The 22,357-nt window shown below is 39.3% G+C and overlaps 1 protein-coding gene across 3 annotated transcripts in view; it reads left to right on the plus strand.

Moving 5' to 3' along the window:
• The window catches only part of ST7 (suppression of tumorigenicity 7), a 142,003-nt gene that overhangs the window by 108,210 nt on the left and 11,436 nt on the right, over positions 1 to 22,357 (plus strand). For 2 of the 3 annotated variants that reach the window (XM_063396720.1, XM_063396721.1), the window contains exons 9-12: positions 2,518 to 2,632; positions 11,115 to 11,187; positions 12,752 to 12,854; positions 20,904 to 21,054. In XM_063396720.1, the coding sequence (XP_063252790.1) occupies positions 2,518 to 2,632; positions 11,115 to 11,187; positions 12,752 to 12,854; positions 20,904 to 21,054 (442 nt within the window). Of the gene's footprint in view, positions 1 to 2,517; positions 2,633 to 11,114; positions 11,188 to 12,028; positions 12,166 to 12,751; positions 12,855 to 20,903; positions 21,055 to 22,357 lie in introns of those variants that run through there. The other variant, XR_010080286.1, reaches the window with a different exon arrangement.

Raw genomic sequence — 22,357 nt, forward strand, 5'->3', positions numbered from 1 at the left:
CCAGGGTGTGTTTTTCATCTTGTGTTGGGGAATAATGTGCCCATCTTTACATCTCTGTGTGGAGCATGAGCCAGCTCCCCCTCCATCTGCTAGGGAGGGGAGCAAGCTCGGTCTGCTCCCCATTGCTCCTCAGCATGACCCAGTATGTGGCCTGCCCTGACCAGTCACCAGACCTATGGGGCAGTTTTTTTCTTCCCCAGTGTTTGTTTTCACTATGAGACCTGAAAGATGACCTGTCATAATATTCTTCCATCCAAGTGGCTTTACTTTCTGGCATGTTTCTCAGTAAACAAATTTTTGCTGTGACTGGAAATTATTTGCAGTGAGAACTAGAAACTCTACATCCAGATATGACAGAGAAATGAGTTCGTCTTCTTTTTTTTTTTTTTTTTAATAGCAAACATGCTGTCAATTATGCACAGTCAGTGTTCAAATAGCTGAGTGGTCACTTGAGGTGTTTTATTTTTGAGGCTACAGTATTAACTGAGTTCAATATTACTGGGTTGGACTTCTTAACGCTCGACCTTTCCCAGATGAAACCTTTATTAACACTTTTCAGTTTGGAGGCCTGGCAGTCCAGACAGTGACCTTTATTCCTCTGCTGTCTGAGACAGGCTTTATCACTCTGACAGAACCTAATTTAAACAGCAAAAAAAATAATCAGTGAGTGATGTCAGTGAGAGGTGGAGAACCAGAGCAAGAGCTTGTACTGGCCAGAGTACATCTGTAACTAGCTGCAGCTCTTCCCTTTTCTTCACTGATGGAGGGAATGTTATTTTGCCAGCCGTTATTCATTCTCAATGAGCAGGGATAATCTTTCTTAATCCCTTAGAGGGGTTTCTTTGCAAGATGTTCATTCTGAACTTTAAATCACATTTATGTAGAGCCAAATTCTGTCATGCTCTTTCCTGCCAAATAGTAGCTTCCTCTCTTAAAAATCCAATAGTGAGTAAGAACAAGAATGAAGAGAGGTAGACTTAATGATGGATCTTTAAGTAAGGAATCCAAGTATGTGAATTTTCACCTGCGCTTACTTCTCTTCACAAACAATGACTTAAATTTTTTGTTTTATTCTCAAACCTTTCCACTTAACCTACATGAGCATCAAGATCTCAGAATCTGTGGACTTTTTTTTTTTTTTTTTTTAATGGAGGAGAAAAGCAAACTTTCTGCAGTTTTGTTTTGCTTTTTCACAGGTTCAGCTCCTACCAATGAAACTGGGAGCTTATGGCTTTCCCCATGCATTAACATGAAAAGTTCAGTGACCTCTTTCAGCTGCTCTCTCAATGATCCTGACTCTCACCAGAAATTTATATAATCAGTTAAACAAAACACTGATGTTCTTGCTTTCATCTTCTGAGAATCCTCAAACTGCAGCAAAGTCAATGCTATTCCAGACAGACAAATTTAGATTCTTAAGCTCAGAATAGTTCTTGCGTTAGCTTTTACCAGACCATTCCAAAAGAAAGAAATTCTCTGCTTTTCTTCGCTGTTTACCTGTTAAGGTCTCTTTCTTAATAGAGTGAAGAAGTCCCAGTGCATTACCTGTCTCTAATTTTTTGAAGTTCTTGGTGAAAATCCATCCCTCTTGTTTAAATCCTTTTTACTTTTATCTTACCTGTTTGTGAGATTAAGATTTGCTGGTTCCCATCAGTTTTGCTGTTTACATCTTGAAAGGTAGGTGTATTAAGTGTCAGAGTTTTCAGATCTGGCTTATTATTTTCAAGTAGAGCAAGGCTGACCTTGAATCATATTCTTTACTTGGCATGTTACAGTATTTCTGTTCTCATAAACCCTATCAGAGAGGTTGTAAATTTTAGTATTTCCCTGCAAGTTCCTGAGAAGCAGTGGTAATATCAGCTACCCCAGTTCTTCACTGTCAGGGACCTTTTTGTGCTGAATCTACATCACAAGAGCAGTTAAACAACCATGAAGGGAACACAAGGAACCAAAGATCTTTTAACACTTCAGTTCTTTAGAGAATCACTCTGACAATAAAAAATATTGTTTAATCAATTCTGCAGTAAAAACGCTTCTTACATGTGTGACTTAAAAAAAAGAGGTGCAATTGAGTATCAGTAATGCAGCTGCATATATGTAAGCTTCTCTCATTTTATATTGTGTTTTTTCAATGTATTTTCTGGTTTTTCCACTAATATATCAGGGAGGTGCTGGATTATGTACTACTGATACACTGGAGCTACACTGGTGAAGATTCTTTCCCAGAACAAGAACTACTTTGAAAAAGCCTGTTCCTTGAAGGAGAGTTATATATTCAGATAGCTGGGTTATTGGATTTGACTGATTACAATCCATACAAGCATGTCTTGACAAGAACCTGACCTAGTATCCATTATGGGCTCAGAAATTTCTGAGATAATAGTGAACTCTGGGAAAGAACTAAGAGCAAGGGGAGCTGAGGAGTTTTCACTTGGTGTTGTCTATTTCAGTGCACTTTGAACAACAAACTCTTCTCCATTTTAATAATCTAACCCTTTTATATGTTATTGGTTGTAGTTGATGAAGGAGTTTCCCCTGCTCAGCATGTTCAATATCCATGAAAACCTGCTGGAGGCTTTGTTGGAACTGCAAGCGTATGCAGATGTCCAGGCAGTCTTAGCAAAGTATGATGGTAAGTTCAAAAATGTATTTGTACTTTCTCTGGGTGACACACACAAAAGAAATATATTTAAGTCAAACTCCTAAAATTTGGGAAACACTGTAATTAAATTGATAGGCATGCCCTTACACAATCCTTTATCCAAAGATTAAATACTGTTAATTTTTTCTGCCAACCCATGCTGAAATCATTGTACAGGGTGATGGCACTCACTAGCAGCTCTCCTTGTGCTTTCTTTGTTTTCTGTTGATGTTAAAGGAATGACTGTTTAGGTTCTGCAGAATTTTTACTGCATGCTATTCAAACCTTTTTTAAAGAAAAGATTGTCAGTTCCCCCATGGAATTACCTGGGAATGTTGACTTAGTAGCGTAGAAGAAAACACTGATTTAATTTGATAGCAGTCTAGTGAGTAGCAGACTTCATGTCTTACAGGGAAACCTTGGAAAGCTCAGAAGACTAGGTGGACGTTTCAATTTTTATTCTTGTTGTTTTTCAGTAAACATTGGTTTATGCAGTATTGCAGCTTTTCATGTTCAAATCACAGCTGCTGGAGCTCTGGCTCTTTACACTTGAAGAAACCAGGGTTTCAGAGATGCAGAGGCAGAAGCACCAACTGGCTTACTTTGTTTAGTTCAAATTAACTGAGTTTTCCTTGTATTGGGTAAAAACTGGGTGACAAAAACAGGAATACAATCCATTTCTCTAGAGCACCATTTATCAGCCTGCACAGTGCCACTATTCTTCCTCTTAGTGCAGTCCTTGGCTTACTCAGTAGCCACTTTCCAAGTTCTGCATCAAATGAATTGTGGATAAATCTAAACTACAACAGTGAATCAGGGAACCTGCAGCTCTCAATTTCCTATTGTGTTACTACACAGTCCTCATTCATCCTCAGAAAAGTGTCATTCTGTGCACTGGGTTATGGCAGTTTATGGAAGGAATATGACATAAGGATACAACTAGAAATGAGATCATAACCTGCATGGATCAAATAGCTGACTTAGGTGAAAACTATGTAGCTTTAATTTTGATGTTTCTTAACTCTTTTGCCAGGTTGATCTTGTAGCCTTTAAGATATTTTCAACTGCTAGCTTTTATTATCTCTGATATTCGTTGAACAAACATTTTAAGGCTTGAAACATCCACAGTTTTGGAAAAGATAGATGGACATTATTTGAGCTGCTGTTGTATAAATGCCTACCAATATGGACATTGGAGCCTATATCCACAGTGCTCGTTTCTCTTTCTCATGGATTCTTTTAAGGAATTAGCTGCTCTTCTGTCTCGTTTGCTTACTAAATTGTCTTCTCATCTGCATGCTCAGTTTTAGCTTTTAATTGCTCCCACTTCCTACCAGAGGCTCCTTGAATAAGCCAAGTAACAGCTCATTCTCAGTTCCATTCTTCTGCCTTTCCTAACTCCCTATCCAAATCAGAACAGCAATGGTCAATATACATTGCCTTCCACTTTACAACTTCTGTCTTAAAGTCTTTTCCACCTACCCTTTTCTCTGTGCCTTCTGCCTCCTCTTCATTTGTCATTCTCTGTTGCATTGCCTGGGTGCCAAAGGCAGAACAGTAAGAGCTCCTGCAGACAGAGGCTTCTGCCTATCAGCCCCAGCACTTGGGCCCAAATCATCACATAGAACCTTGGCAAAGGGATGGTGCATGTTCACTGGAGCACTGACACCTGTACTTGTTGAGCAATGAATCTTTGGATGGTATAGCCAAAAAATATGCAAAAGTTCCCACTGAATGTGTGCTAACTGCTTTCTTCTAACATCTTGTAACTTAGGAAGTTAAGACAAATTTAAATGAGGCTCATAATAGACCGTTGGCTGGGTACTAACATGATCATCCTGCCAGATTTCAGATTTCTGCAGTAGACTGTGGCAGAGGTGAGGCTATTAAAAAAAAAATAAATAAGGAGCTGATTACAAGGAACTTTAATGATAATCACTCCTACCAGTCCAGTTCAGAATGTTTTCAGCTCTTTTTGGAATCAATTCATTCTAGGCAAAGATCAAAATGTCACCCAGGCCCTTAAGTACTGCCATTCAGTAGCAGTAATGACTCTGGTAGAGATTTTGGTTTACTTAGTCTGATTGAAGAAATTGGCAGTTAAAGTGAAAACATCAGAGTGTCTCCAGTAGCTGCTTGTATTTCAGTAATTCCTGTGACACTGGAAGAGATTCCTATGCTCTTTATTTTGCCATGTAAAAAGCAAGTAGAAATGCTGATTTTTATTCCCTGGGCATGACAGTATGTTGGCACCTTCTAGTCTGCAATGTAGTTATGAGGTAATAGTCCTGGGAAATAGCAGAACTGTGACAGAACAGGATATTAAGCCTGTATTCTCAAATCTCAAGACTAAACTCCAGTGCGAGCTCTACTTTGGCACACTAAAAGCACTGATCCCTGATTTTAAACAATACCATAGCAGCACTTTATGTCATGGAAGTTGATAAAACTTGAAAGTGTGTTTCATTTTCTCAAAAACATCTGATAGAGTCAGAACAAATAAGACTTTTAAAAATAAAGCTCTTACCTTGGCTGATTGAACACAGGCAGTTTCAACTCACACTTTGGTATGGTGTGTGTATGCACTAGGTTTGCAAAAGGACTCAGCAAACACAGGCTTAACCAGTACAACCCTTACAGCTCATGAGTCTCAGAAGGCCTGTCTCAGGGAGTCTCAGCTCATTTTAGAACTCATCAGCTTCATGTGTTGTAAGATTTATTGGAATATAAAACACTGAACTCATTTATGCTTTCCTATCTGCAGTTTCTGTTGGTCCCACTCCACTTTTTTTTTGACTAAGGCCAAACCTGATTTATTGTATTTTGATAACATATGAACAAATTATTTCCTTGAGCAGTCTGCCCCCACCCTGGGCTGAAATGTTGGACCACATCATGTGAAACCTCAGCCTCTGCAAGCAGATGCACTGCTTTACCAAAAGCCATGTGTTAAATTGTGTTTATATTATGTACCTGGCAACAGAGCTGATGTCCATACTCATTATTCATGGAAAAAGGGTCTCATTAGTGGAACAGCATGCACTGTTGCTGAGCTACATCATTATGGTTTCAGAGTTCAGTGTCTGTCAATAGAGTGAGGATGACCTAAATACTGTTGCATTCTGAAAATATTTTTGGCTCTGATCTAACACATATCCATGTTATTTACAGCAGAAATAGTTATGGCTGGGGGAGTTGGTCTGCTTGTAGTGATGCTTAGAGCAACTGATTTATTAATTTCCCTGGGCAGCCAGTTGCTTTGATAGATATTAAGTGATAACCTGGGCACTGTGTGAAAACTCAGACTTTTCTGGCAATTTAAAATCAGGTTTAGAAAGAATGGATGCCTCTGTATTTAATCTTAGTGTTGCAATGATTCCTCTCTAAATCTGTCCTTGCTTTCATTTTTTAATAGTACAGTGTTTTCCTGTGAGACTATAAACCTTCTGGTTTGCAGGATGAACACCTTACACAGATTTTTCTCTCACATACCCCTTTGCAGAGAAGGAGAAAGACCATGCTACCCTGCCAGAGTCCCAAATGCAGAGTTCACTTGAGACAATATTTTAGAGCACAGGATGCACAGAAACGAAATGGGCTTTGAATACAAAAGATCTCATTCTGCTCTATGCTTTAGCACTTTTTTATTTGGTATCAGCTTACTGAAGCAGAATCCTACTAGTGTTAAATCAAAATGCAGGCCTTTGAAGAAACACTTTAGAAGCAGAGACTTCTTTTTCTTGGAATACTTCTAACTTAGTGAAATCCAAGCAGTGAACACAGAGAAGTGACTTTTCTAAAATGTAGCCTGTTCAGGGCTGCTCTTTTTTCTCTGCCCCCTTCTGTCCAATTTCTTGTTGTCCTTACAGATTATGCATGTAAATTCTATTTATATTGAAGGCAGTTCTTTTGTAGAGATTTGCAAATTGATGAAGCAATTGCATGCAGCCTTCAGTTACATTAGCTATGGTCTCCAGGGGTGTTGTAGATAGTTTCATTACTTGCCATGTTTATATTTGACATTTTGGAGATATTCTACCTGGTGGAGCTAACTGGGTAGATGTTCTAAATGCAATGAAGAGTTTTCTTCAAAGTTAAAGATGTAGCAGGTGGCAGTAGGAAAGCAGCCATTCCCTCATACACAGTATTTAATAACCCTTTGCTTCTTTGAAAGAGATACCGTAAGAGAAAGTTACTTTTAATTATGGTTATACCAAACCCTAATCTAGTTCTCCAAGAGATGCAAATCAAGACCTCCAGTCTGTGGAACAGTAATATCTGAGAGAATAGTTTTTGTTCCTGTCACAACTTTCCAGCTTCTGCTTGCAAGAACTGATTTCTTTCCTCCATATCAAAATCACTTGTCACTTCAGCTAGGTTTCAGCATCAATTCTGTATCTGTTCATACCATCTGGTTTCTGGTTTTTTAACCTATGATTCTGTAGCAATTTTTTGTTTTTCCTATTTGTGCAAAAGCACAAGAAGTCTAAAGTAATTGTACTAGTCTTGTTCCCTTTAACTTTCTTTAGCAGAAATTATTCCTTCCCCTCTACAGGCATTAAGGATTGAACTCGGTCAGGTTAAAGTGGCTGACACTTACTTGGTCACTGATACAGCACAGCAAGAGTGGCATACGAAATGTTTAAAATCAGCAGTTGTAAGTCTTTCCATATCTGAATAGCATAAATTTTAGTTGGGGTCATGGCAAAAGAAAGACTTCTTGTATGTGCTGAAATGGTTTTCCCATTCTAACATAGTGGCTAGCTAACATGTTTGACTGGAGTGTTTCCCACTACTGAGAAAGAATACCAAAAGTACAGAAAATCAGAACTGGTTTTTGTAAGCACCAAGTTCATAGTTAGGCTCCCTCCAGCATGTTTTCTACTACGTTTTTTTGGAAAATGTGATCATTGTTCTAATGGGATATGAAATCTTTCTGATAGTGTTTTTCCCCTGATGCTCAGCTTGTACTTTTCTTTAATGATTTCCATCATACTACTCTTGTTTTTTTAACCATTTGTATCAGCATAATTCACTTTCTTTCTTAATGTTTGTGTCTTTATAGATGACTGTATCTCTCTTCTGTCAATCACTGATCCAGCCTCTACATATTTATTTGCTAGAGTGCTTTCAATCTATAAGCAATTCTTCCTACCACCTGTGCAAAACAGGGAATCATTTGTAATCAGTGACTTACATTTTTGCATTTATTAATGACTAACACAATTGCAACTTGCCTATCTCTCCATGTTTAGAGCCTTCTGCTGACTTGGTATGGAATGTTGCATCATTCCATATCCAGATTCATCATTTTTGGGCTTAGTTGCTATTGATAAGAACAGTACATCCCATGACCATTTTAGATGATATATGGCACACTCTACATCTTTCCATCAATTCAATCTCATAAGCAACTGCTTAAGAAGCAAATCACTTTCCCAGCTCTCCCTGTACAGGATGGGGGCTTACTGAAAGAAAATGCTTATGCTTTAAATCTAGATTTTTGTATTCTATTTAACAATACAAGCAATAAGAAGGAGAGCCTTTGCTAGATTGACACATTATTTTATATTAGGCAAAAATGTCCTGATGGATTTGACATCAGAATAACAGTCGTATTTTTCACCACATTGTGGGAGCTCCAGAAGTAATCACAGGAGGGTGGGAAGCAGTGTATGCGAAGATATTTTGCCAGATGGCTCACAGAGCTGGACACAGTCATTTATTAAAACTTTGCTTTGGTTCCTGACAGAGTACATATCTCCTAGGACTAGTTTGGACACAATTCCCTTGCTAAACTCAAGTTGTTACCAGATATAATTGTTTATGCCTCTCTCTCAAATATGAGGGTGCAGTTTTGGAGTTGAAGCCAAAATTATATGAGGATTTTAAAGTATTGTAGTCATAGACCAGCATATAGCAAGACCAGATACTTATGGTCTAATATGTAGCAAACAAAAAGAAAAATGCTTTTGAAAGCAAGCAGGCATGGACCTGTAAGGGCTGTCTCAGTTGGACTGGATGATGTCCAGAGCTCAGTTCCAACTCCAACCACTCCGTGATTCTGTGATAAGCATGGACATTTGTATCCAGTTCTTCTATTGCTAGGGGTCTATAAGTATTATCCTCAAACAAGTGCTGCTTGCTCTCTAGGAGCATAGTACTGGAAGAGACCTCCTGGCTGAATCAGGGCCCCTGGTGTTGCATTCCCTGCATGATACTGCCCCTCTGTGAGCTGGGCAAGCTCCATCCTAGAATTGGTTGGGGTTTTTGCCCCACTGTTCTACCTTGAAATCTCCCTCAGTTGTTCATTTCACGGAAACTTTCTTTTAATCTGCAGCCTAAATTTGATTCTGAACTTTTATTGTTGTGCCAATGTTGTCTTTTACCTAAGCAACTCTTCTTTTTTTCTGGTGTTCCATGTGGGTCTGCATAGGAAACAGCTGGATCTTCTCTCAGTATTTATTTCATTTGATTTGATAACAAAATAATCCTTCTGTTTGCTTTTGTTGTTCTTGACCATGGGTGATCAGATTTGAACAGTCTTTGAGAAATCCCTTTTCTTCTGCAGAAAGGATTCACATATTGTATCTCACTAAGGTGAGCCTTAGCTCATCTTTCTTTCTCTTCCACGTTTCTCTTCCTTGCAAATGCCAGCTGTTCATTGTGAATTGTCTTGCAATCTATATGCACAGATGTTTCCAGCTCAGGAACACTTACTGTCTTCTAGAAGATAGTGTTTTGTTTTAATATATTTAAAATGTTTACTGGAAATAACTTTTAACTCCTGATGTTAAGGAAAACTTGGTATAAAGGGAGTTATTGGATGTGTTCAGAAATATTTTCTCTTCCTGTCACTGAAGATCTGCTCATGCCTGTGTCTGTAGCTATCTTCTGTTAGTGGAGTAATTAACATATCTGTCATCCAAACTGCTCTGCATCCTGTTGATTTTAATTACTTTAGTCACTACAATTACATACTCAAAATACAACATACAAATTATAGTTGCAATATATTGTAGGGAAGCCTCCAGTGGGATATGTACATCTCGAAGTGCAAGTGCATGAAAAGATAATAGGATTTAAAAGGTAGCCTTTTCAAAGTGCTTCAGTCATTCTGGCAATCTTTTCTGTCTCACAGAATAACATTGTGCCTGGTTGCTTGGTTATTAATAAGTGAAGGATGGTGACTGCTGAGGTATGACTTGCTTGTCCTATTTAACTCCCTTCTGGAGCCCTATCTTGCAAGGCACACAAGTTCAGTGAATAACAAGTGTCTGTTAATCCTAAAGTAACCAAGTTATCATGGTAATTTTGTCTTTCTAATCAAGTTTAATGACAAATCAAGGGACAGATAGTTTCTTAGAGCAACAGTCGAATTAGCTGCTCCTCACTGCTGCAGTGGACCTACTTCAGTGCCTTGTATTTGCTGTGCTGTGTTTTCTGTTTGCTGTGGGAAGTTATCAGCATGTACAGAAGGGTTTGCAGAATTCAGCCTTTAGTGGGTTTGGTCTGTTGTGACTTGGGTTTTTTCCACATATCTGTAATTTTAAATTTTTAATGCTGGAATATTTCAGTCTCAATATGTGACTGCTGGGTAGATTACAGAATCACAAAATAAACGAGTTGGAAGGTACCCACAAGGATCATCAAGTCCAACTCCTAGCCCTGCACAGGACATCTCCATGGGTCACACCAAGAGAATAAAAGTGTGGAAGTCAATTCTGTGTAACAGTGAGAACAAATCTATCAGTTAAGTCAGTTAAGAAGCATGTCCGTCTACCTTTTGAATGCATATTGCCAATTTGCTGGTAGAAAACACGTATAAATTAACTAATGGGTTAAGTCAGGTTTATTGTTCCTGTGTGTCTCTGGAACAGGGTAAAATGGCCAGAGAGTGTCTGGTGAATGTGTGTTTGGTGCAATACTTTCCTAAGAGGCAAAACACCTTATTTTACTGTTGATCTTTTAACTTCAATCAATCTACTGGTTGGTTGCTTGCAAGTCAAATTCATTATTACTTGAACAGCTGTCTTAACTGCCACATACTCATATTAGACAACTGCTTCTCTGTGAAAACATGAAGAGTGAGTAAGATAGCCCTCAGCTATTACTTAGATATTTTGTGAACTATGGAAAATTCAGGTATTCCAAGTTATCTATACATTTATGTATGGAGTAATGAATTAATTTTGTCTCTATCATGCCACTCTTTGAACGAGTTCTCTAAGGAAACCAGTCGCTGTTTAAACAGCAGTTCCAGAGGTCCTTAACACACATTTTAAAGCCTGTATATCAGGTGGAAATCTAAAAATCCATGTGACATGGCAGCAAAAGTCCCAAGGTGAGAAAGTATTCTGAGTTCACGTACTAATTGTTTTGTGTGTCACAGTTACTCTTAAGTGACAATCACTTTTCTTTCTCCATGTTTTTAAGTTTTCAAATGTTTACTTTTTTCCTTTCTTTTCAACAGATATAAGTTTACCAAAATCAGCAACAATATGTTACACAGCTGCATTGCTCAAAGCCAGAGCTGTCTCTGACAAGTAAGTGCTTAAGAACCACTGTCCAGCAAAATTTCTGATTTAATGTAAGATTTTTCTTAGCTGAGCCCACACCCTAACAGTCTGCTGATTTAGCAGGAAAATTAAGACCTGCAGTAAATTGATAAAATTACTTTCTATCTAAAAGATTTGTAGTGATGAAACATTGCACTTGAGATGCTAAGAAAGAGGAAAAGAAGAGAAATAGCACAAATTCATTTCTTGTTTGAGTTTTATATATACTGTCTGGTTGAGCTTTGGCTTCCTGGATAGTATAGTGAAGATGCAACTGAAAAGGGTTGTGTGGCTGAACCTTTTCAACTTTGTGTGAACCTGACCACAAAAAGGTAATAATTAAATGTGGATGCACTGGTAATGATGTCATTTTACAAGTGCTGTCAGCAGACTGCTCATCTAATTAAATAGCGGCAGGTGGATTTAGCATTATTATGTCAGGGATTCTGAGAGGTAGATGACATTCACGTTTTTAGAGACACAAATATCTGTTCATTCCTTTTATGTTTTTCTCTTGGGTCTTAACCTTCCAAGGTGCTGAGCACATCTATTTAATGCCTGTGGACTTGAGAGCACTGGCCCACTCTGAAAGGATGCTCAGCTCCTTGTGAGATGGAGCTCAAAAATCCCCATTCTGCTTTCAGATGCCTTCACACAAATCTCAGGCAGAGTTGTGTCTGTGCACCTGAGGGTCGAATGCCCCCTAAAATTGAAAAGCAAGTGGAGTGGAAAGCCATTTTCTTGACTGACATCCTGACAGTTTTTGTTTTTAAAGTGTATGTACACATCAAGATCTAAGTAATTTTCTTTCATTCTTTTTATCCTGTAGATCGCCAGTACCTACTGCAACATCTTTCCTCCCTACACAGCGACTCCAGCTTGGGAGGGCAGGGCTAAGGTTGTCACAGCTTTCCCTGTGGTGTCTGCCTGCCAAGTACAGCTCTGGAGTTAGCCGTGGGGTGTGAGGTGAGAAAGAGATTGCATGGTCTGGTTTTTTATTCATTGGGGCAGATGATTTGCCCACAGTTTGGGCATGCTACCCTCAATGGTGCTGCAGCCAGTAGACCACCTGCTACTGCTGCTGCATCGTGCTTCCATCTCAGCCTGACCCAGGGGCATTGGGTTGGGAACCTTCTCAAAACTTCCCCAAACCTGTTTTTAATAGAAACCCTCCAACAATAATTTGGCATTGGTTTTTAGGGTTTTTTTGGTTTGTTACTTTTTCTTTTATTTTCTTTTTTTTTTTCTGCAATTGCAGCCTTGCATATGTCTCTAGCAAGGTACCTAGAGCAAATTTAGATTAGTGACAGAGAAGGGACTGTTTGAACTGACTTTCTTGCCATGATTAGATACAAACATGCTTTCCGCTTCTGCTAGGATTTTTACTGGCCTTGATGTAATAGATCACTCAGAGTTTCCACTTGCTATGGAAGTTTGGAGAGCACAGGAAAATTACTCAGTTTGGTTACATGGGCCCATGTTCTAGATTTCTTTTCTGACTTTTTCTTACTAGCATTTCTGACCTAATGTGTTTGTTTCCTTGCTTTTGTAGATTTTCTCCAGAGGCTGCCTCAAGGCGAGGGCTGAGTACTGCAGAGATGAATGCAGTAGAAGCTATTCACAGAGCAGTAGAATTTAATCCACATGTGCCAAAAGTGAGTATTGAGAAAATGTTGTAGCTCTAACACTGCTGAGGATATAACTCCTGATTTTTCTGTTAGAATAATGAGTGATGTTGTGGAAAAGAGAGCAAACCATGGAAAGGGAAAAAAGCTGATAGTATGCACAGTTTTTCCATTTGTGATGTCATATTCAGCTTGGTGCAACTTGAGATTTTAGCTGATGTGGATTTCACCAAAGGCTGTGCTGCAGGCAGATCATGCATAGATTATTATTTGAAAAATAGTCATTAAAGATCTAGATCAAGGTAGCATATTTTATTTGTTTTGATGATTATATGTAAGAAAATGTTTTTGGCAGGCTGTACAAAAGAACCTATCTTTGGAGTTCGTGGTGTGTTTCATATAAGTTGCATTAGTAATTTCTTACATAGCGACTTGTCATTAAGTTCTGAGAATGCAAAGCTCAGAGATGAAGAGTTGCTCTCTGCTCTCTGGGGTTTGTATCTCGGCAGTAAGAATGTTGCTGAGAGGTTGCTGAAGCTAAAGGTGGATTTTTTTGGCAATTAGACCTTTTTGACCTCTGAACTTCACTCTACAAACCTTTGGGCTAGTACTGCCCTTTCAGTGTAAGCAGCAGAAAACTGAGATGTGTTAATGTAGGGAGCCTATTGATTTGGCACAGTTGAACACCAAGTCTGGTCAAGATAAACCCAAACCCTCTTCCCTGTATACACATGGATTGAAGAAAGTTGATTCTCATGCATTGCCGGAATTAAATGTTTTCTCTGTGAGCTTTGTCTGTTATGCCAACCACTAAATAGTACAGTGTAGCTGTCTGAAAGTTAGGCTGTTTGCTTAATAAAATCATCTAGATTTCCTCTACAGGCAGTGAAAAGCATGAACTGTCTTCGACATCTTTAGACAGACTTTTCCTCCTCCATGTTTCTATACTGACTATTAAAGGAGCAACTCTTTTCCAGGAAAAGCCTCATTTTTAGACTACAAAGTTTAGGTGAGAATGAGTCCTTTTGTAATATTAGGTAAGCTTCTATTTTTGTGCCATTCTATAAATGGAAAATATTAAATAGCTTGATTCCAGACCTTCTCTGTTTACTTTCTTCCATCCCAGTGGTTCTTGCAACAACACAACCATTGGTATTTCTCTTCTGCCCAGTTGCCAGTTTAACTCTCTAGCACAGTCCTGTTCTGGATGAACCTTTCTAAATGTTTTACTGAAGCCCAGTTAGAGTTCTTGCCAACAGAAAATACCAATTTAGCCTGTCATGAGCAATCTTTGGGAGCCTGTTCCATTTTCCTCACTTATCTCCATGCTGTTGATAAATGCTATCATCACAATCTCTTGTAACACTTTGCATACTAACATTCCCATATTAACACACAGTGTTCCATCCTCTTTAAATGAGTGGCTTTGCATTTATGTCTCTCCTCAGTTACTCTGAATGGGGAGCTTTTTGCTTTAGGTCAGTTTGTGTAGTCTGGCTGTTTCTGGGACTGGTTTATTCCCTGTTCAGGGACAGAGATAGTTGGTGCACAGGTCTCCACTTCTGTGCGTGCTCCTAATGTCCTGCTGGTGGCTCCAGGCTCTGCACTGCCATGAAACTGAGGGCAAGTCTACAATTACTACCTTTTTGCTTTTTCTGTTTCTGTTTCTCCTTAAGACCTTGATGTTCTTTGGTATGACCTCCTTTTCAAAATCCACTTTACTGTAAGTTGTGGCATTTGCTTCATAACCTCTGCACTTCCAGACCTCCAAGATCCTGCTTTTCTCGTAGATCAGAACTTCCATTCATCCTTTATGACCTCCTTCTTTCTAGGCAGCTTCTAGTTAGGTGGCTGTTCAATAAGATTCTGAATTTCCTCTCTCACAAATATGCCTATGTGTGAAATGCAGAGTCTATATTATTTTCTCTACTTTTGATTTAAGGGAATTCCAGTCCTCTTCCTCCTTAAGTTCATGTTGTTAATTGATTCCCTCTATTTTTCAAAGTCTGACACTCTGAAATTGAAAACCTTTGTGAAACATAAATTACCAGGTAGTAATAGGAGCAGACTCCAGAGGTTTAGTTCATATTTTAACATTAAAACAGAATAGCGTAATACAGATTAATATACAGCAGTGCTGATTTCACGCTCATTCCTGTTGCTAAAGGATATTAAGGTGTGAAAGTTCATTTTTGGTTATAATTTTATGCACTATGTGGATATTACACCTCAGTTTCCACTCAATTGTAATTGAAGTCATATCCTATTTGTTTTTACTGAAATGGGGATAAGTTTTAGCAAGCAGCATCACAAGAAATCTAACAGGGCCATAAAACTAATACGTGTTCAGAGCTTCTCTAGGATTTAAACATTAATGAGTCTTTTGTTCAGAGTGAGGAGGAAATAAACTGCAAATGCGACAAATCATTTAACATACTACACAAAAATTTAAGAGTTAGAGAGAGTTGTATTGCCACTGAAGCTGTAATTCCAGAGGATTTGTATGTACATACTATATCATGAAGAGCACATAATTTGTGGAGTGACTGGGGAAAAAGGTATATGTATACACAGACACATGATTTCATCAATATTATTTATATGTGTTTGGGGTTTCCCTGCTTGTGTGTAACAGGACTATAAAAAGCTAAGGCTTATAAGCTACCACAGCTGTCTCTTGGACATTTCTCAGTTGTGGAACACCCTTCCTGAACTGATTTGCAGAGCTCTTCCCTTTCATTCAAACTCCTCCTGAAAAGTAGCCCTGTCCTTTCTGTGATGTATGAGGCTAGGGGTATTCATTACAGAGAAAACATCGTGGTCCATATATCTGATTGTTAAAAGTGAGTCAGAAGTATGTCCTGCACGCAGTCTATGGGTTTGTATGTAAGCCAGAAGCTGAAGAGAGCCTTTGAAGTATGCTACATTTCAATCAGACAACTTAAATATTGATACTACTTTAAGAAATGCCAATTTGTCTATAAACAGTCTCTTAAAAGGATGTGAGAGTAACAAACCATTGACTTAAACACTTTTAAAGATTCATCTGTTCTCTCTTGCATCCCTTGTCATTTTTCTCTTATTTATTTTGATTTTCTTTGTAAGAACTGTCTGTCTGTATGCTTGTGTGGTTTCTAGTAAGTTGTAGTTGCTAATAGAAACAAATAATGCAAACAAATTCATAGGCCATATGGGAAATTAATCTGTTCCACACACCCCATGATATGACAGAGAAACTATTTGAGATATGTTTGAGAAAGTTTTTAACTCTTCAGTGAGACAGTTATTTGTTGTTGTATTTCCAGCAGAAAATCCAAACTTCTTAATTACCATCCATTCAATGAGAATTTGAAAGGTGACCTAAATGTGGCTTCACTGGGCATGTAGAAACCAGTATTTTGGAACTTTCTGAAGCTTATGCTGTTCATCCCACTGGGAGGAGGGGAGTTCCTGTTCAAACAATGTTAAATTCTCACATTCTGGCCTGGAAGGATGCTGTCACAGGTGCAAGAATGACTGTTGCCTGTTTGCAACCTGAGCTGTAATTTCAGAGTCAAATTGCACAGCTGAGGAAAAGAAGGAAACCTGCCTGAGTTAGGTTGATTTATTTTATGGAAGGTCACTGAAGTAATGTGGAACGCTAAAAGCACTCCCAGCAGGAGAGCATTAGGAGCCAGAGAGCTGTCAATATTGTGAAATAGATAATGTATACTCGATCAGTTCAAGCGAGAGAGGTATAAATTCCACCCTGTTGCACTTCATGTATACAAGGTCCATTGTCATTCTCGAAATGCCCATTAAAACACATTCCTGTATGTGCACAGAATGGCTGTACTGAGCTCTGACTATCACAGTGTTGTGTAACTGGCCCAGAAGCCTTCTGTAGAAGTACATGAAAACTACTGTTACACTTGTAACTCTAAAGATAGGTCTTTGACAAAAAAAGGTTAGATTAGAGGGAGAGAAGAGAGAGATCAGAAAAAGAAAAAAAAAAAAGGCAACCCCCAAAAATAATCCAAGCCAGAACAATGCATGCAGTGGGGTTATTGAGCTAATTGAGCTATCTCATGATGGCAGAAATCATTGTGCAACTCCAGTATTTGCTTCTAACTTCACTGAGGGTCATAGAATCATCAAATCAAAGAAAATCCCAGGGTTGGAAGGGACCCACAAGGATCATCAAGTCCAACTCGTGGCCCTGCACAGCACTGTCCCCAGGAGTCACACCATGTGCCCAAGAGCATTGTCCAAAAGCTCATTCTGTCAGTCTTGGTGCTGTGACCACTTCCTTGGAGAGCCTGTTCCAGTGTTCAGCAAGTCCTGTCACTGGCCACAAGAGTGAAGAGATCATTCTGGCTGAAATTTTCTAGGCTGTTTGTTTCTGAGCTGGTTCATTTTGTAAAGGAACATGATAAGCTCAGATGGTGATGGCATTTTATTTCTTGTTCTAAGTAAACTTCTTCATTTCTTTCTGAAAAACAAATGCAGTTGGAGATATGTTAATCTTACCATCTAGATTTCCTCCATGAATGCCTAGCTCTTAGCTAAATTTCTTATTTAGCCTGTTGTTTGATTCTCTCTCTGAATTGGAACCATGCTTGGGTTCAGAGTTCTGTCAGGATGACCAAGGGCTCCCCTCTTCCCTGTGTGTTCAAAGGATTGATAAGGTATTGAATTGTATTACTTAAATCGTGAAGGTTGTGCTTCAATCTGGGTGGATGCCAATGCATCAGGAGTTAGAGGTCATAGGGAGTCTGTTAAGAGATGTAAGTTACTAGTATGAATTTTAGTAGTATGACTGGACTTTGTGTCCCTGTTAGTCCTGTGGCAGCAAGGGCTGTGTTCTGGAATAAGGCCTTTGGAAGTTTTGAGATCAGAATAGTCAGATTCCCACCCTGAAGTCTGTGGTGGCTCAAAAGAAGACTGCACCTGTCTAGTATAGTACCTTTGATGAAGTGCAATAGAAGCCTCTTGTAAACTACAATCAGATGTCTTTGGCTGATTTTTTCCAAGAGCTAGAGATGTTTGTTGCATGCAGTAGTCCATCAGGACTGTAGTTCCCACATTGCATGGGCAGCAAGAGGACTGCAGCTCATTGGATGGCTTTTAAAGAAAGATTTTAATATTTTTTATTACTCAGTATATTTGATTTGTCTGCTTGTCCAATATAAAATGTTTCAGGGGGACTGTGTTGGTTTCACAGACAACCTGCTAGAAACCCAGCAGATGGCTGGGGCTCAGTCCTGCCTCTGAAAGATCTGGGACCAGCAGCCTGCAGTTACCAAAAAGGGGGCCCTGCCAGCAAAACCTGCAGGAACCCAGATGCCCTCTGGGCTCTTGAACTCCCCTTGAAAATACAGCAGTGCACCAATGGATGTGATATTCTAGGACATTAGGACCATCCCAATTTTCATGGACAGCTGTATCTCTCCTTCCACAATAATCAAGCTCTTCTTATAGCTAGGCAGCTTTTGGTACCCTTTACTAATGTTCAGAGAACTGAAGTACATGGAGGCCTTCACGTGCCGTCTCTCAAAACCATTTCTTTGTGTACTTGAGAGATTTGGTCTTTTTTGTTTTGGGAAGTGCCTGATGAGAACTGTACAGAGTGTTCCAGACAGGGTCTCTCTGGGGCTGTGTACAGTCAGTGTTCCTGCTGGAAATACCTCCAAAATAAATTAATTGACAGTTTGTATGCCCAAGAGGTGTGACTGACATTTATGCGTAAAGTAAAAACATTCATGAGTCACTAATGAGTCTTGAGCCACCTATCAACTTTGTGTGGGGGTCTTACTGAGTATCATTAAACCAGGTTATGGACTTTTTGTTTGGGAAGGTAGCTGTGATACAGTAACGAGCGAGGAGGGTTTCACATTTTTGATCTGGGGCAGTTCTAAAAATAATTTCTTTCTGAAACTGAGAAAAAAGCAGATGAAAAGTCAACTGAGTGAGGACTAAGCTTGATTGCAACTGTCAAGATATATATATATATATATATAGATATATCTCCTTCCATCTGGTATTTCCACTTGATTTCTTTTTAATTGCTGATAACAAGCAATACATAAGAATCAACATGTTTCATTTAGTTTTGCAGTTTTGCAGAGTTTTGCAGAAAATACAGAACTAGGAGTTAATGTTCTAAATTAATAAAACAGGTAGAAACCTGCAGCTCTTCAGCTGTATTCCATTCTGCTCAACAGATATAACATGTGTTTTTAAAAGGGTGAGGCATTCATTAGGGCAGTGAATGTTTGCTGTATCTATGTAAGCCTGGCAGCTCCCTCCCTCTTGTCAACTCTATTCTGTTCTCTCTATCACCCTTAATCCCCTGGACTGCCTACTAAATTGCAACTTCTTCCATTAACCCACCTGATCTGCAGCTCTCTCAGATTTTTCAGGAAAATCCAGGTATCACACTCAACTACTCCCACTGCTAATTCAGTTTCTCTTCCTTAAATAGTTATCCACATCAGAAACACATGATTTCTCTTTGAGGTATTTATTTATTCCACAGGATTGACAGTTCTGTGTTTTGATCATGAGCTCTCTGAATCTTTTACCTGTTTGACAGCTCCTTTAGACAAAGGGGTGACACGCTCTAGGACATCCTCCACGAAATCATGCTATTGGTGCTATTTCCCTCTGCCCTTTTCCTTTCCCCTAGGCTGACTTTTAGTCCTCATTCCTTTCTTTTGCCTTCTGTTCTGCACCAGCACATCCTGTTCTCAAAGTCAGCATTTACCAGGGGTTGAGCAAGGCTGACACCACCCATGCCTCCCTTTCCCTCCTGTGCCAGGTTGCCTCCTCATGGGTGCCTGCACTGGGAAGTGCTCAGTCCCTGGGTCCTGCAGTTCTCCTCCTTCCAGACCAGGCTGTAGCACAGAAAATGGAGGGGCCGCACACTCCCTGCTTCATTGCCAGTGATCAGCCATACCTTTCCTTTCCCTGCCTTGTCCTGGGGCCTGACTCGCTGCCTTTAGTGTTAACTTGAACAGTCTGGTGGGGAGAGCGTTGGATCTTGGGCATCCTGGAAGAGAGCGACAGCTGCCCTGTGCTGTGGAAGAGCAGCCAGCACACAGCTGGGAGATGTCACCTTCCTCAGGAGCACTGACAAACACCAGCTGATTCAGCAGCTTGTTTTCTGCCTCTTACTGCTTTTCCTGGAAAGGATGCCAACAAGGAGTATATCTTCACCCTCTGCTGTTTCTTTCCCCTCCACTAACTGGAATGTAGTAACACCAGTGATGTCTGCTGAACTGGTGTTATCTGTCTGGTTAACTCTTACTCTAGTTCATGGATTGAGGAGGGAGGAAAAATCACCTGCTTGAATCTGACACCTCTATCTTTTCCTATGTCGTGAACCCTCTGTGTGTTTCATCTGCTTCTGCTGGGTGGCGGGGAGCCAGTTATGGGCAGATTTTCTGTGAAAATTGCTTGTGGGTTTAGTCAGTGGTACTTTTAACTTCAAGAACATCTTCAACAGCTATTTCAAGTAGCAAGCTTAAAGGTCTTGTACTTTTACCCCCACCCTGGGAAATCAGGCACCTGTTACATTTTGTAACATTTTTACTTTGTAACTTGTTCTTAGCTACTTAGGTGGCTGCCACGCTTGCATATTCATAGACCTCACAACCAATGAGGGGCAATGCAGCAACCTGTGTGCAAACTATGAGTGCTGTATGTTTCCTGGTGGAAAGACTTTGTGCACAAAATGCCTAAAGTCATCTTCATTTTATTATAAACATTTTTAATTAAAAAGCTCTTGTAATTAAATTCCATTTTCTGCCTTGAGCCCTTTTTTATGTCCTTCAATAAGAGAGATGTTTCATTTTGAATTTCTCTGTAGTCCCCATACTACTGCTGTAGAGCAGAACCATCTGACAGCATGTCTTGGTCTTTGGGAATAATTCAGTAGATGTCTTCGAGTGCAGTTGGTGATGTTACACATTTGATGAAGCCCTATGAGAAAAAGTACTTTAGGGAAATAGACCTTTCAGTGTGCATTATAGAATTGCAGTCAGCTTTCTGTGTTTTGTATTACCTCTGCAATAATTGTGCTCTGCTTTTTTATTTCAGTATCTACTAGAAATGAAAAGCCTAATTCTGCCCCCTGAACATATTCTGAAGAGAGGGGACAGTGAAGCAATAGCATATGCTTTCTTTCATCTTCAACACTGGAAAAGAGTAGAGGGGGCATTGAACCTCTTACACTGTACATGGGAAGGCAGTAAGTAATCCTCTTTCTTACCAAGAAGCTAATCAAATATTTTTATTGAATGTCATGAAAAAAGTAGTAGTTTTTGTCAAGTATAGTATGTGAGAATTTTGGACACCAGTTACATCCTCCCCAGCATTGAAATAGTTGAAATTTGAACTGAAAACACAAACTTCATCTAATGAGTAAAAGGGGTTTGAAGTCTTGTATTGTGTTTGCTGTGTAATACTGAGCAAAACTTCCCAGCTTCTTTGAGACATATTGTCTTGTTTCTGGATAAGGAGAGAATAATTTAACTTATTTCATTCCAGGGTTATAGAGATTCGTTTGTCATTATTTAAATGAATAGTTTCAAACTGACAGTATGTTCAGATTGGACATAAACAAAAAATATTTTGCAATAAGGGTGGTGAGGCACTGGAACAGGTTGCCCAGAGAAGTTGTGGATGTGCCATCCCTTCAAATGTTCAAGACCAGGTTAGATGGCGCTTCAAGCAATTCGGTCTTGTGAAAGGTGTCCCTGTTCATGGCAGTGGAGTTGGAACCAGATTATCTTTAAAGGTCTCTTCCAACTCACACCATTTTGTGATTCCCTGAATGCTTTGATATTTGGAGATTATGTGTGTGCCTTATAGACAGGGATATATTAATGTGCAATATAAAGCATTACTGTATTTTATGACTTTTTTTAAACTGGCAAACTGGAGTGAATGCAGTGACGGATTACTGGGATGCATAGGGGACTGGAATATGTGATATAGGATAAAATGCTGAGGAAGCTGCTTTTGTTCAACTTGGAGAAGTTGTATTGTGGGTGAAGAGATGATCCAGTTGCTGTCTTCCACCACCCAACAGAGAGATGATATGGAACAGAGAGTCACAGTCTTCACAGAATGGCCCACCAAAAACACAAGAAGCAATACACACAAATTCCAACAAGATAAATTTAATCCAGACCTAAGAAACATTTTTTCACAGTGAGAGGAATCTGTGGGATCTCCAGCCCCAGAGATACTCAGAGCTCAGCTTGACATAGTTCTGAGCAAACCAGCCTAACTTGGAAATGATCTTGCTTTGAGTGGGAGATTGGAGTATATGACTTCCAAAGATCATATACTAGCCTTCTAATATATCTTATCTTATCCTTGAGATGTATTTTTTACCAGGTTTCGGAGTTTAAAAGTACAACTTGTAATCAACCTTTGTTGGCCTTTTTTCTGATGCAGTTTTTTCCTTTATGTAATCTAGTTCCCTGTTTCTGCTCTGCTTTATTCTGCTCTTATTCATCCTTTCTGTATGTTATTATAGCAACTTT

Source organism: Prinia subflava, chromosome 4 (assembly GCF_021018805.1).
Source record: "Prinia subflava isolate CZ2003 ecotype Zambia chromosome 4, Cam_Psub_1.2, whole genome shotgun sequence".
In the NCBI taxonomy this organism is placed as follows: domain Eukaryota; kingdom Metazoa; phylum Chordata; class Aves; order Passeriformes; family Cisticolidae; genus Prinia; species Prinia subflava.